General features: G+C 35.1%; 2 protein-coding genes across 3 annotated transcripts in view; one reads left to right on the forward strand and one right to left on the reverse strand.

Moving 5' to 3' along the window:
- Positions 1 to 16,377, reverse strand: part of LOC127845144 (pre-mRNA-splicing factor ATP-dependent RNA helicase PRP16-like) — a 116,543-nt gene that overhangs the window by 53,585 nt on the left and 46,581 nt on the right. The gene's annotated exons all lie outside the window — the stretch shown is intronic.
- LOC127845166 (uncharacterized) lies at positions 5,922 to 15,653 on the forward strand. Its single transcript, XM_052375925.1, has 2 exons — positions 5,922 to 6,058; positions 10,145 to 15,653. The coding sequence occupies exon 2, from the start codon at positions 10,147 to 10,149 to the stop codon at positions 11,092 to 11,094; it is 948 nt and encodes a 315-aa protein (XP_052231885.1). The 5' UTR covers positions 5,922 to 6,058; positions 10,145 to 10,146; the 3' UTR covers positions 11,095 to 15,653.

A 16,377-nucleotide genomic window follows, 5' to 3' on the forward strand; every position in this document is an offset into this window, starting at 1 on the left:
AAAACAGAAAACCAAAAGAAGAATGGAAGTGAAATTAAAACATATGAGTCAACCAGCCACATGCAAAGTATTCGTATTTATAGGCGCGTTCTTCGAACAAACCTGTTTTAGTGGTTTGTCGGGCATTGCTATTTGATTAGATTATTAACAGTATTGCAAATCATCGCGCTCATGCTTAATACATAAGTCAATATGGTGGAATAATTATTGTTAAATTAATCAAAAATAATATTTATCATTGTATTGTTGAAAACACATTAACTCTTCCAGTGCTGAAACCGAATTTTGAAGGCCTTTGATAACAGTTTGGATCCAGATGAGACGCCACAAAACGTGGCTTCTCATCAGAATCCAAACTGTTTGCTATTATGATAGTATTCTTTGAAAAAAATAAAAGAAAATGCTAATTCTAGAAATTCAGAAGACGACATTTTAAAAGATGACAAATTTCCCAGCATGCAAAGGGTTAAGAATCTATTATTGACATACCATAATTATATTGCTGAATACCTTCATTTAACATATGTCTGGTCTAAAAAAATTCCAGGTCACCTAGTTCACGGATAGCGTCTTTATTATATAACGATTATTTTACTCAGGCCGCGAACTCGGTGATGACCTGTAAATAAACTCTGACATTAACACACTAACCGCGAATTGACCCCATACCTCGCGGGTTGAAATGCAATGCATTAAAGTGAGGCATCGCTTCCACTGCTCTTTATACTTTTACATGTTAACATGTTGACAGGAATATGGAAGTAAGTACTAAATATGAGAACATAGCCTTTAAGTATAAACGCTTTTGCGCTGGTAATTCTCTGAAAATAAAAGGTGCACGCACAAACTGTATTGATGTCGAGAATTGAGTGTAAAACTGTTCTATCTATAAAGCCTTTTCATTAGAGATAAAATTGTTTCATGCAGTAAAACAGTGTAACAAAGACGCGGATATGTTTCCAATGTTCTGGTGGTATACTCAAATCAGCCAATGGAATAAATTAAGTGTATTCATTCGTACCTAGCCGCGGGAAATTTTATTTGAATTTTATTGGACACTTACAAAGGTCAGGTAAGGTGAAAAGCTGGCTTAATACAGCTACGCCGAAAAATTAAAAATAACAATGGTAAAACTATTGTACCACGTGGCTTGGCTATTATCACGTGGTAGGTTATGAAGGCAGGGATTGGATCCAGCTATGCAGGTTCAAGTCAAATCTTTGTGGTGGAGGTTGCTCATTTACATGTTCTATTTTTACTTACAGTGACCCTGACCTTGCTTCGACAAGCCCGAAATACAATCACAAACTTGGTCTCCATTCCAGCTTGCTGTATCCAAAATGTCATCAAGATTGGTTAATACAAAATAAAGTTATTGACAGAAAACCACCTTGAGATAGTTGACAACATTTATTTGGCCAATCTGGAATACATGTAAATCAAGGGCCATTATTAATAAGTGCTTCATGCAATTCGGCTGGTTATCAATCTTGGTAAAGATTATATGCCCACAAAAATTACCACCAAGTTTCATGACTATGCGATCTAAACTGTCAGAGGTAGAAATGAAATTTTACATGGTAAATTTGGCTTTTTTCTAATTAAAAGGTCATAATTCAGAAGTGCTTAACATGCCTGTTTATCCATCTTGGCTGAGATATTATGCCTACAGACATTAAAAGTTTCATGATGATTGCATTCAATCTACTTGAGTTATTTTGGACATCGCCTCCCACCCATCTGCCATGGGTATTCCTAGTTTAAAACTGGCATATAAAAAGTAACACCAGACCTTAATTTTAATTTGTCAAAAGTTATAATTTTACAGTCATATTGCCATTGTTACTGGCATTCAGAACAAATGCAGAGTTGACTTTATTTTACTTTTTAATAAAACTACTGGTTTCAAGTATCCAGTTCAAGTCCTACTATCAAGTATTTAGTTAAAGTCCTACAATCAAGTATCAAGTTCAAATCTTTCGATCAAGTATCAGTTGAAGTCCTACAATTATCCAGTTCAAGTTCTACAATCAAGTATCCAGTTCAAGTCTTACTATCAAGTATTTAGTTGAAGTCCTACAATCAATATCAAGTTCAAGTCCTACGATGATCAAGTATCCAGTTCAAGTCCTACAATTATCCAGTTCAAGTTCTAAAATCAAGTATCCAGTTCAAGTTCTACAATCAAGTATCCAGTTCAAGTCCTACAATCAAGTATCCAGTTCAAGTCCTACAATCAAGTATCCAGTTCAATAATAAGCGTAATTTAATTCCATATTCAATTCAGGGCTCTAAATTCTGCGTTCAAGTTTAAGCTCCACGTTCAAGTTTTTGGTTCAATTATCAAATTCCTAGGTAAAAAACAGTTTCAATATCTAGATTCAATTATCAGATTTAATTTCTAAGTAAAAGTATCAGGCCCAAGTTGCATGTTTCAGTATCAGGCCCAAGTTTTATGTTCCAGTATCAGGCTCAAGTTTTATGTTCCAGTATCAGGCCCAAGTTTTATGTTCCAGTATCAGGCCAAGTTTTATGTTCCAGTATCAGGCTCAAGTTTTATGTTCAAGTATCAGGCTCGGGTTCTATGTTTAAGTATCAGGTCCAAGTTCTTTGTTCAAGTATCACACTCAATTTCTATGTTCAAGTATCAGGTCCAAGTTTTATTTTCAAGTATCAGGTCCAATTTCTATGTACAAGTAGCAGGTCCAAGTTCTATTTTCAAGTATCAGACTCAATTTCTATTTTCAAGTATCAGGTCCAAGTTCTTTTTTCAAGTATCAGGTCCAAGTTCTATTTTCAAGTTTCAGGTCCAAGTTCTATTTTCAAGTATCAGGCTCAAGGTCTATTTTCAAGTATCAGGTCCAAGTTCTATTTTCAAGTATCAGGTCCAAGTTCTATTTTCAAGTATCAAGCTCAAGTTCTATTTTCAAGTATCAGGTCCAAGTTCTATTTTCAAGTATCAGGCTCAAGTTCTATTTTCAAGTATCAGGTCCAAGTTCATTGTTCAAGTATCACACTCAAGTTCTATTTTCAAGTATCAGGCCCAAGTTCTATTTTCAAGTATCAGGTCCAAGTTCTATTTTCAAGTATCAGGTCCAAGTTCTATTTTCAAGTATCAGGTCCAAGTTCTATTTTCAAGTATCAGGTCCAAGTTCTATTTTCAAGTATCAGGTCCAAGTTCTATTTTCAAGTATAAGGTCTATTTTCAAGTATCAGGTCCAAGTTCTATGTTCAAGTATCAGATCCAATTTCTTTATTCAAGTATCAGACTCAAGTTATTTGTTCAAGAATCAGGATCAAGTTCTAAGTTTAAGTATAAGTCTCAAGTTATATGTTTAAGTATCAAGTTCAAGTTCTGTGTTCAAGTATCAGACTCAAGTTCTATGTTCAAGTGTCACATTCAAGATCTTAGTTTAAGTATCAGGTCCAAGTTCTATGTTCAAGTATAGACTCAAGCTATATGTTATTGTATCAGGCCCAATTTTTATGTTCAACTAACAAGTACAAGTTCTATGCAAAAGTTTCAGGTTCACATTCTATGTTTAAGTGTAACGTTTGAGTTCTAGGTTCAAGACATCGGTTCAAGTCATGTGTTAAAGTATCAGGTTCAAATATAAGCTTCAAATTAAGCCCCGAACAATTGGGTTTGAAATGTGGCTAGACAATATTTTAACATTTTGGGATTTCAAGGTGATATCTTTATCTATCTAATGGACTGTTCAGGTCAAAAAGTCATGGCCAATTTTCATCACTCCTAAGATAGTAGCAATACACCAATCCCAATAAATTGTTGTTTACTCATTAATGTTAACATCACACATGATTGATTTCAAGCTAATATTAATTCTTGCTGCTCTTCAATGATTTATATAGGCAAACAAGACAAACATGCATACCTTCATGTTTCATGCTAATGTGTAATCTAATAATCAGCACATGACATGTGTGTTTTTGAATGCTTTGACAAATTTTCATTCTAAGCGTATGGCAATTCACATAGAATATGCAAAATGTCAAAATATGTAAATAAAATCAGCTAATAGAGATATAAAACAACACCTGAAGGCAAATGATAGGTCATGTGTTCATCCTCTCAACACAATCTTGATTAAAAAGCCCCCACTTTTCTCCATGCAATGTTGAAAACAAGACAATAACAATACAATATTAGGGTGAGCAAAGAAAATGGTATCTGGTAAAACAATATTTTGGTAAAACAATCTGTAATGGCAGATCCAATGAGAATGGAGATACAACACCACAAAATGGTGTATATCACTAATTAAAGGTTACCAACACATAGAGCAATAGCTGGAAATAATGAAAATACTTAAATTGTTCAAACATTAAAATTCAACTGAATGCCTTTTTAAATAATTAATTTGTTATTTATATGAGCCTTACTCTGTGAAAAGGTTTTTTATGCATGTGCATGAAGTGTCGTCCCAGATTAGCCTGTGCAGTCCACACAGGCTAATCAGGGACAACACTTTCCGCCTAAACTGGATTTTTGCTAAGGAGAGACCTTCTGTAAACAAAACATATCATAAGAGCGGAAAGTGCAGTCCATGATTAGCCTGCGCGTAATGCACAGGCTAATCTGGGACGACACTTTACATACATGCATTAAACCCCCTTTTCACAGAGCACTGCCAATACATGTATATAATTTATAGGTATCATGCATCATCAGTCCAATCTGAACATTGCAAGGGTATTTAAAAGATCATTAAAGAGTTACTCTATTTAAAAGATCATTAAAGAGTAACTCCAGTCTGTTCAGGCTTTATGATGTTGTCTGCTCATCAGTATCTAAGGTTTGGAAATGAAGCCTTAAAAACTTGAATCTAGTAAGAAAGGTCTTAAATTAAATTTAACATTCTAAGGGACTAAACATGCATTAAAACATGTATCTATTAAAGTTGTAAAGGTTTTAAGGTCAGCATGAGACGTTTTATCATCCGGTTCAAATGATAGACATAACTGGGAGTCATAAGCAAATAAGTTGTGTTCTGAGAAAACAGGGCTAAATGCATGTGCGTAAAGTGTTGTCCCAAATTAGCCTGTGCAATTCGAACAGGCTAATCAGGGACAACACTTTCCGCTTGTATGACATTTTTCGTTTAAATGAAGTCTCTTCTTAGCAAAAATCTAATTTAGGCCGAAGTGTCGTCCCTGATTAGCCTGTGCGGACTGCACAGGCTAATCTTGGATGACACTTTACGCACATGCATTATGCCTAGTTTTCTCAGAACAAGACACAAATAATTGATGGGTTAGCCCATGGTTTCTACAGATTGCTACTATTGGTCTGTTTACATGATGTAGATATCTGTCAACAAACACAGATCCTATGCATGAATAAATATGAGATCAGCTCTTTGAAAACATGCTAAATGCTTGCACTTAAAATATTGTCCCAGATTAGCCTGTTTACATAATTGAAAATACTTCAAAGTTGTTTGTACCTACAAAGCAAACACCACAACATGTTTTGGTAGCTAGCAATACAATAATTCAACCTATCAGCTGGTTTGCTTAACACTGGCATATATCATATTTCAAGGTTGATTGTCATGTCGGAGGCTCTCATAGATATTATTGGTTTGGACGAGTCATAATCAAACAAACAGATGTCTTTTTGTTAAGGCCACTTTCTGCATAAAACTTTAACTATTCCAATGTATATAACCACTACATCTTGCAATATTCAAATTGCCCAATACCCAAACAGTGTATGAACAGTGAGCAAACCAATGTCTAGGAAATATTAATGAATTTGGTCAGATCACACATAACCAAACATGAATCTTCAAGTGGCCTTAATTTTGCGAGTTTTGAAATCTACCCAAAAACAACTCAAATTTGCACACTACCCACACTTTTGCACTCTGTGTCCCCCAATTTTTCACTCAGCACTCAATGTTGTCACTCTGCCCTACATCTGGGTATTGGGTATATAATTACTTGACTGCATTGTACAAGGATCCTAGCATTTTACTTTTTCAAGTGCTATATGGTCATATTTGATTATTTCCACATATCTTAAGAAACAGAGGTATGTTGAACAATTTCATTTACATATACTTATCTAAAGACAATACAATATACAGATATATTTATCTTTCAGTAATCCTATGTTTCAATAAGTTTAATACTAGATATTCATTAAATTCTCTATTAATTAAATGACTTAAACAATCATTCATATTAAAATACAAATAATGTTTTCAATATATAATATGAGACTATTGTTGAGTTCCGCTTTGTGTATGATTTAACATTTTGATTTAAATAATCAAATTAAAGAGAATTAAACATAATATTCACCCCCCTTGGTGCAAAAAGGAACCATGTGACATTGAAATTAGAAGGCACATGGTACCTTTTTGCACTAATTGGGCAATATATTTCAATGCAAGAAAGCCTCTAAGGTAACAACTGATCATCGTGTACACCCTTTTAACTCTTCCAGTGCTGGAACCGAATTTTGAAGGCCTTTGCAAACAGTTTGGATCCAGATGAGACGTCACAGAACGTCTCATCAGGATCCAAACTGTTTGCTATTCTGATAGTATACTTTGAAAAAAATCGAAGAAAATGCTAATTTTAGAAATTCAGCAGACCATATTTTAGCAGACGACAAATTTCCCAGCATGCAAAGGGTTAATAAGCCGTGCTCTGTGAAAAGGGGGTTTAATGCATGTGCATAAATTGTCTTCCCAGATTAGCCTGTGCAGTCTAATACTTTCTGACTTAACTTGATTCTTACTAAGAATAGACTTTCTTAAAACATAAAATATTATAAAAGCGGAAAGTGTCGTCCCATATTAGCCTCTGCAGACTGCACAGGCTAATATGGGACGCCACTGTACGCATACGCATTAAACCCCCTTTTTGCAGAGCACAGTCCAAATAGGTATACAATAATATTACATATAAGGTTATCAAATATTTTGGTATAAAAAACATTTGATTTTGAATTTTTTACCTTTGGGAGGAAAGGTAGTGGCATCCTTTGGTGCAAAAGTTTTGTGACAAAGTGCGAATTATTCATTTTAAGATAATCATGAATACATGTTTATATTCTATTTTGATATACAAATACTGTGATACTTATGCTAAATAAGATTATGATAAAAATTGGTTTGAAGAAAACTAATGGGAAATTCAAGTGGTACACTAAAAATGACTCTATTTTACTTCAACACTTCATACATAGCATGTGTTTTACTTATTGGATAAGTAAAGAGCCCAACAAGGTTAGTCTAAATAGGTATCGTGTGAAGTTAGAACAAGACATCAATCTTAGGAAGGACATTATAGACATTTTGGTGATTCTCTCTGACAAAACTCTGCATTTCATGTTGTGTACGTATGTTTGTTATATTTAATCACTACTGTAAGTTTAATAAGCACTTTTCTGCAAATAGTTCATTAAAATGATTGTGTTTTTGATTATGTTATAGTGAGACTGCATGATTTTTATATGTGTTAAATTGTAATATATTGATAAAAATATGTTACAATAACACAAAATAGGCAAGAAAAATTATACATTGAAGACGAGTTTCATAAAATGCAGCAAAGACAAATTTGCGCCCGGAGCCCATAGTGACGAAGAGATTTCGTACATATTTTCCTACAATAACCGAAGCATTTGTCTTTTTATTAGGATCGGAATTAGTGTTCGTGTGTCGTACGAATATATATCTTTGCAGGAAATTAAAAATGATCCGTAAAACTAAATTTAGATTCACATCGTACATGCATGATATACATGCTGGCGAATTCCACTGTACAGACATTTTCGATTTCAGAATTAAATATCTGGCTTATTTCGCATTTTTCAACACATGTTCTTCTTAACTTTTATTTTAATTTATATTGAAATATATGTATAATAAGTTTTTTACACATTTTATATAAATTCATGAATATTTGACAAAATCGTGAAGTCTCACTTTAAACTGTATTTTTAAACTCATGTTTATGTATGCATTGATTCTTTTAATGACTGTTTTACAAAATCCGTACATACAGTTTTGTGTTAAAATCAATTTTAATGATGCTATTATATAGTACAGGTGTCCGTTTCAGTAATTACAGTACATCTTGTATTCAGCGACCAATTAAGGGAGTAATCAAAAGTGGTCTCTTAAAAAAAGACCATTTTGGAAAAAAGTATAATCGTCAATATCAAATTCATGGACAAATTCAGTGACACAACTATCTTGTATAACATTTAAATTAAAATTAGTAATAATCCAACAAAAAATTGTTGCCATTACTGACGATAAATGTTTTTAAGAATTTTATAAACACAAACATTTGCCATTTTTTGGAAATGTACAGGAAGTTGGCATATGGGAACTACATGTACTTGGCCTTTCAATGAAATAGTTTCCAAGCTTAGGACGAGTAATTACGATTGCGAATAGGGACTAAGCATGCATGAGTCATGTGTTCAATATCAGCCCATTGGGAAGTGCACTTTACCATTAACTCCACCTTCATTCTCTTCAAGAGGCAGAGCTAAACATGTGCTTTTACATGATGGGTTTAGCATGTTGATCGCTAGACAAAGGCAGCCTTTTATCGTCTAAAAAGTGTTGTTTAATGGCTTATTGACAGGATGCAGCTTTTCTTTGATGACATCAAACCAACAATTAATCATCGATCAAGTTAATCCCTTATTACGGTCAACAGATTTTCCATGTTTACCCCCAAGTTGTCGCTAAATTTAAGATTTGGACATCAAATTACTTGAAAATCAGCATTCGCTGGTCGCATAAGACAAAAGTCACTTAATACGATATCAAAAAATAGTGAAAATACTCGAGGGGAATTCAAAGTGGTCGCATGATAAAAAGGTCACTTAATTCAAGTGGTCGCATCCACAAGATTGACTGTAGTTGTCAAAATGTATCAATACAAAAGATAAACCTGCATATTAAGCATTGTTGAAATAACAGTTCATTCCAAGATTAATGTCTTATTCCAGCTTCACATAATTAGTGTCTGTTTTAATATTATTGGAAATCAAAACAAAATCTTTAAGCAGTATAAACAGCAGGTATAAAAAGATCAGCCCTGTCCGCTATAAAATCATGCAAGTTTTTGTTGTCTCATTAGCAGACATTTTGACTTCCCATCAGTGTTTATAGATGAAGAGGTATATCGTTCCTAAGGCCCATTTTCGTATGATGCACATCACATTAGCTAAAGTCGTTTCCTTACCCTATTGGATTCAAGCAAATCTGCCAGGACTTCTACATTTCTTCTTTGTGTACTAAATTAAAGAAACCTTTTTTTTTCAGGAAACACTAGTAACTAAATTAAATATGAATTTTGCAAATACATATTCCCCCCTAATAAAAGAATTTTAATCTATCACTGGATAGATTTTTCATACTGTGATATTAAATAACTTATTTTATTTTATGCTTTCCAGTGGTTTATATTGAAATATCAGTGAATTAAAACTGATAACTGAAAAATAACAGTGAAAATAATCGAAAATTTTCACTGTTTTACCGTGAAATGACGTCACTTTTTGATGAAATGACGTCATTATTCCAGCGAAATTCTCCAATTAACAATGTATATAATCAGTGAAAGAAGCATCAAATAAAAAGGGAATGTGTTGGATTCGCTGGGACATCAACTTAAATCACTCTTGATCATAGAAAAAAAATAATTCTGCACCACTTAACATATTATTTTCTATAATCACTCGTGAATTAAAAATCGATATTCAACCGAATCCAATAAATATCCTCTTTATAATGCCTCTTAAAATGCACAACACAGAAGGGGAACTACCTCAGTGAGGTCTGTGTTCTTATGAGTGCACAAATGAGTCGTGTTCTGAGAAAACTGGGCATAATGCATGTGCGTAAAGTGTCAACCCAGATTAGCCTGTGCAGTCCGACTGCACAGGCTAATCTGCTGGGACGACACTTTACGCACATGAATTATGCCAAGTTTTCTCAGAACACGGCCCAAATAACCTTCTTCAACTTCTGTTGTCAAACCTTCAAAGTTCAATCTGTCTTTCTTTGTATTATGTGACTATACATAGTGAAAAACACTCTTCTTTACCAAACTCCTGATTTAATTATATTGTTTTGCATATTTCCAGGAATGGGATTGGCAGTTAATGTCCTTGGACTGATGCTATTGGTCAGTCCATACCCAGGTGACTGTACCGATATAGGTCAGTTAGATATAGAGGTCGTGATCACTGGAATGGACATAGGGATATCATGGATGATAAATACAACAGAATTAAACATCTATGGCTTCAAAGCTGTAGTCTACAATGATGAAAAGGAGACACTCCACACTTCATCAGTCATTCAAAGTCAAGAGCGGGAAACGACTATCAGTTATGAGCTGAAAGGCACTAGCTCAGTGTGTATCCAAGCCCTGCTGAACAATACTCTTGTGCTGCAAGAAGCTTGCAAAGAGGTTACGGTAACCGACCTCAAATTGGTGATTGGAATCTTGGCTGGGGCCATATTTCTGCTTCCTTGCGTGATAGTTCTGGCCTACATCATATATAAGGACAGGAAAATCTCCATGTTAGAGAACTACAAACAGTTGGAGGTAAATTCTGAACATAGTGTTGATCCAGAGCAACCAAGTAAAAGCAAAAAGTCTGTAATTCAAAACTCTTCCGCTGCTACAGGAAATGTAAATGTTTCATACGCAGATGAGACAGAGCAACAAAGTGACAGCAAGAAGACTGTTATTGAAGACCCAGTGTCAGCTACAGGAAATGTTAAGGTCACTTACGCAGAGGTGACAATGCAGGCAAAAGGGGTGAACAAGGAAGCCAAAGAGGAATCCATTACATCAGAACGTAAGGATACCAAGGTTCCAAGCCTTTTCAAACCAAGCCTAAGTAAAGATTTTGCTATTGATAACGAAACAATAGAAAGTGCACAAGCAGAAAATAAAGAATCATCATCTCAACCTGACACTAACACTAGCAGAGCTTCTAAGAAAAGTAGTTTATCGAAGTCAACTGTTTCGAATGACAAGAGAATCTTTCAGCAGGAACCAGAAATATACGTTGTGAGACTTTAACATGAAAAATGGTCTCAAAATTACATGCCATATAGGTAATCACAATCAGCCATAATTGTGTAAAAATCTCATTTATTCTTATCTTCAATTATAGTCTGAACAGCTTTAGGCAGCTGCACCTATATTATATAGTTTTTTGTACAGTTTTGGGAATCAGGTTTATAGTAAGTTGATTATATTTTGTACAACAGTTTAACACACTGCTATTTTTCATTGTGATGAATCAGACATTTCCAAAAGTTGCGGACTGCCTGACCTGACAGACGATTTGAAGACACGTCCAATTGAAATGATGCTATGTTGCCAGGACAAATGTACAAGAAGTTATTAAAGAGGAAAAGTTTATTTATTTAAAAAAATTTAAACCTGAAAAGAACAAGAGGGCCAAGATGGCCCTAGTTCGCTCACCTGAGAGGAGTCAGTTCATTCAATCTTTACCAAACGTCAAACTTGACCTAGATATTGTCCAGACAAACATCCTGGTCAAGTTTCATCATTATTGAATCAAAACTCTGGCATATGGAGTGTTTTTGTTTTTGTAAGATTTGACCTGGTGACCTATATTTTGAGTTGACCCCCCTTACCAACCATTAAACTTTGCTTACAAAACTAAATATTATGACCAAGATTCATAAAATCTGAAACAAAATTGTGACCTCTAGAGTGTTTACAAGGATTTTGTATAATATAATGAAAATTTGGACAATCTAAGGGCAATAATTATGGCATTAATTATGTGATATATATAAAACCGATCTATGTACCAAGCTTCATGATGATTGGGCAAAAAATCAGCCATGTTATTCAACTGACTGGAACCATTTTCGAACTCAACTCTCATATCAAGGAAACAAATGTTCTGACCAAATTTCATGAAAATTGGGCCAAAAATGTGACTTCTAGAGTGTTCACATGTTTTCACTATATGCATAAAGAGAAAAATGCCCCGCCCACTGGCGGCCATGTTTTTTCACCGATCTGGACCATTTTCGAACTCGTCCTAGATATCAATAAAACCAATGTTTTGACCATCTTTCATGATGATTGGGCAAAAATTGTGACTTCTAGAGTGTTTACAAGGTTTCTCTATAGCCAAATAAGGAAAACTGTCCCCACCCCCCATGGCAGCCATGTTTTTCAACTGACCGGAACCATTTTCGCACTCAACTCTCATATCAAGGAAACAAATGTTTTCACCAAATTTCATGAAAATTGGGCCAAAAATGTGACTTCTAGAGTGTTCACATGTTTTCACTATATACATATAAAGAAAAATGCCCCGCCAAATGGCGGCCATATTTTTTCACCGATCTTGACCATTTTTGAACTCGTCCAAGATATCAATAAAACCAATGTTTTGACCAACTTTCATGATGATTGGGCAACTTTCATGAAAATTGGGCCAAAAATGTGAATTCTAGAGTGTTCACATGTTTTCACTATAAACATATAGAGAAAAATGCCCCACCCACTGGCGGCCATGTTTTTTCACCGATCTGGACCATTTTCAAACTCGTCCGAGATATCAATAAAACCAATGTTTTGACCGACTTTCATGATGATTGGGCAAAAATTGTGACTTCTAGAGTGTTTACAAGGTTTCGCTATAGCCAAATAAGGAGAACTACCCCGCCCACTGACCGCCATGTTTTTCAACGGACCGGAACCACTTTTAAACTCGACCAACATATCATTAAGGCAAACATTTTCACAAAGTTACATGAAGATTGGGCATGAAATGTGATTTCTACAGTGTTTACAAGGTTTTTCTTTTTTTTGACCTAGTGACCTTATTTTTGACCCAGCATGACCCAGTTTTGAACTTGATCGAGATATCATTAGGACAAATCTTCTGACCAAGTTTCATGAAGATCAGACATGAAATGTGGCCTCTAGAGTGTTTACAAACCAAATGTGGACGACCAAATGATGGACAGAAGACGGACAAGGACCGGTCACAAAAGCTCACCTGAGCAATCAGGTGAGCTAAAAAGTCCGCTTAAATGAAAGACAATTAGAAAAAAAAGACCTCTTATTTTCTGTTTACATTCAAGATATGTTATTCAGCATGCGCACCCTAAACTGGTCTTATATACTGTACTTGGTTATCGAAATTTAATTTGATCCTAGTTCCGCTGAGTTTTTTCTTTAATGAGTTTTCTATGCAAAATTGGAGGTTGCCTAACCCGGGCAGAAAAGTCCTATACCACCAACACAACTAGAGAAACAAGGCTATTGTCAAGCAATATGGTCCCCTACCGGCCTCAAAATTTGTCAGAAATTCCACCATTTTCATAAAATATATTATTTGTTTTGGTTGCCATAGCAACCACAATTTTTGACATAGGAACAAAATGAAATCACGTGCATAATGTCCATATTGCCATCTATCCATGTTGCAAGTTTCATGAAAAAATATTAAGAACTTTTAAAGTTATCGCAGCATCCAGAAAACCACCATTTTCAGCAGTACTTCTAGTTTATTTGTTGCCATAGCAACCAGAATTTTTGACGTGCATAATGTCCATATTGCCATCTAATAAAATATTAAGAACTTTTTTTTCGCAGGATCCAGAAAGGTGTGACAGACAGACTAACAGACAGACAGATGGACAGACAGACAGATGGACAGACACACAGAGCGCAAACCATAAGTCCCCTCCGGTGAAATCGCTAGGGGACAAAAATGATCGTTCTAAAATAGCTGCGTCCTTTTGAATTTTTGGTTATGAAAGTACACAAGATGTGATTGGTTAGAAAATTTCTCCAAACTTTTAACAATAGTGTTGTTCACTAGCCATGATTAGCAGAAGTGAAGGATGTTACTACCCCTGTTTAAAAAACAGTTGTAACAAGGGCTGTTTGTAAAACATGCATGCCCCCCCCCCCCCCATATGGGCTGTCAGTTGTACTGGCAGCCATTGTGTGAATAAGTTTTTTGTCACTGACCTTGACCTTTGACCTAGTGACTTGAAAATCAATAGGTGTCATCTGCCAGTCATGATCAATATACCTATGAAGTCTCATGATCCTATGCCTAATTATTCTTGAGTTATCATCAGGAAACCATTTTACTGTTTCGAGTCACTGTGACCTTGACCTTTGACCTAGTAACCTGAAAATTAATAGGGGTCATCTGCCTGTGATGATCAATGTATCTAAGAAGTTTCATGATCCTAGGCGTAAGCATTCTTGAGTTATCATCCGGAAACCATTTTACTAGTTCGAGTCACTGTGACTTTGACCTTTGACCTAGTGACCTAAAAATCATTAGGGGCCAGCCAGTCATGATCAATGTTCCTATGAAGTTTCATGATCCTAGGCGTAAGCATTCTTGAGTTATCATCCGGAAACCATTTTACTGTTTAGAGTCACTGTGACCTTCACCTTTAACCTAGTGACCTGAAAATCAATAGGGGTCATCTGCCAGTCAAGATCAATGTACCTATGAAGTTTTATGATCCTAGGCATAAGCATTCTTGAGTTATCATCTGTAAACCATTTTACTGTTTAGAGACACTGTGACCTTGACCTTTGACCTAGTGACCCGAAAATCAATAGGGGTTATCTTCCAGTCATGATCAATGTACCTATGAAATTTCATGATCCAAGGCCTAAGCATTTTTTAGTTATCATCCGGAAACCATTTTACTATTTCGAGTCACTATGACCCTGACCTTTGACCTAGTAACCTGAAAATCAATTGGGGTCATCTGCCAGTCATGATCAATCTACGTATGAAGTTTCATGATCCTAGGCCAAAGCTTTCGTGAGTTTCCATCCGGAAACCATCTGGTGGACAAACCGACGGACGGACGGACTGACCGACAAGAGCAAAACAATATACCCCCTCTTCTTTGAAGGGGGTCATATTAACCTATATGGAATGCTTTGCTCATAAAATGAGTTGTGTTCTAAGAAAACTGGGCGTAATGCATGTGCGTTAAGTGTCGTCCCAGATTAGCCTGTGCAGTCCGCACAGGCTAATCAGGGATGACACTTTCCGTCTAAATTGGATTTTTGCTAAGAAGAGACTTCATTTAAACGAAAAATGGCATAAAAGCAGAAAGTGTCGTCCCTGATTAGCCTGTGCAGACTTCACAGGCTAATCTGGGACGACACTTTACGCACATGCATTATGCCTAGTTTTCTTAGAGCGCGACTCATATATTTCCCTGCCTTATTAACGCAGCAAGCTTATTAGTAAGTCAGCAATTTACTGTATTACATGCTGTAAGAAAATAAAAAATTGTATTTTTTCTTTAACCCAATATTTATTATTGTCATTTATGTACCGTTAAATATGAAATAAATGTACTTTTTTTTGTCTGTTAATGCTGATTTCTGTTCACATGTACAGTTTATTATAAAATGAATATACTTAGTGTTTTGCCTGTTTCCACTGATTTTTGTTAATACGTTGCTTATATGAACACACAACACTCTCACGCATAGTGAATGATTATTTGTATTACTAATTTTGTTCACACATGTATGGTTTATAATATGGATCACGATGAGCTGTTATATGCTTAAGTGAATAAAATATTTGTTCTGTTCTATTCTTATTTTTAATGTATTTTGTAATAAAAAAATAAGTATGGTATCATATAGATACAAAAAATATCTGACTTCTCAGAATTTAAATGAAATATCCTCTTATAATATTGTATTTATGACTTTTAATGTTAACAGAGGCCATTAAATTGCGTACTACGTTATGCTGGCCGTTTTAACTGTGCTAAAAATTGTGATTTCTCAGAAGTAAATTTCTCTAGCTTGAAGTAAACAAGAGGGCCATGATGGCCCTGAATCGCTCACCTGACTCCTTAAGATCAGATAAAAAACCATGACCTCTATTGTCTACACAAGGTTTTTCTATGATTTGACATAGTGACCTAGTTTTTGACCCCAGATGACCCAAATACAATCCCAACCCAGATTTCATGAAGATAAACATTCTGACCAAATTTCATGAAGATCTGATGAAAACTGTGACCTCTATTGTCTACACAAGGTTTTTCTATTATTTGACCTAGTGACCTAGTTTTTTACCCCAGATGGCCCAAATACAATCCCAACCCAGATTTTATCAAGATAAACATTCTGACCAAATTTCATAAAGATTAGATGAAAACTGTGACCTTTTTTGTCTACAAAAGGTTTTTCTATTATTTTACCCATTGACCTAGTTTTTGACCCCAGATGACCCAAATACAATCCCAACCCAGATTTCATCAAGATAAACATTCTGACCGAATTTCATAAAGATTGGATGAAAAC

This window comes from Dreissena polymorpha, chromosome 9 (assembly GCF_020536995.1).
Source record: "Dreissena polymorpha isolate Duluth1 chromosome 9, UMN_Dpol_1.0, whole genome shotgun sequence".
Taxonomy (NCBI): Eukaryota; Metazoa; Mollusca; class Bivalvia; order Myida; family Dreissenidae; genus Dreissena; species Dreissena polymorpha.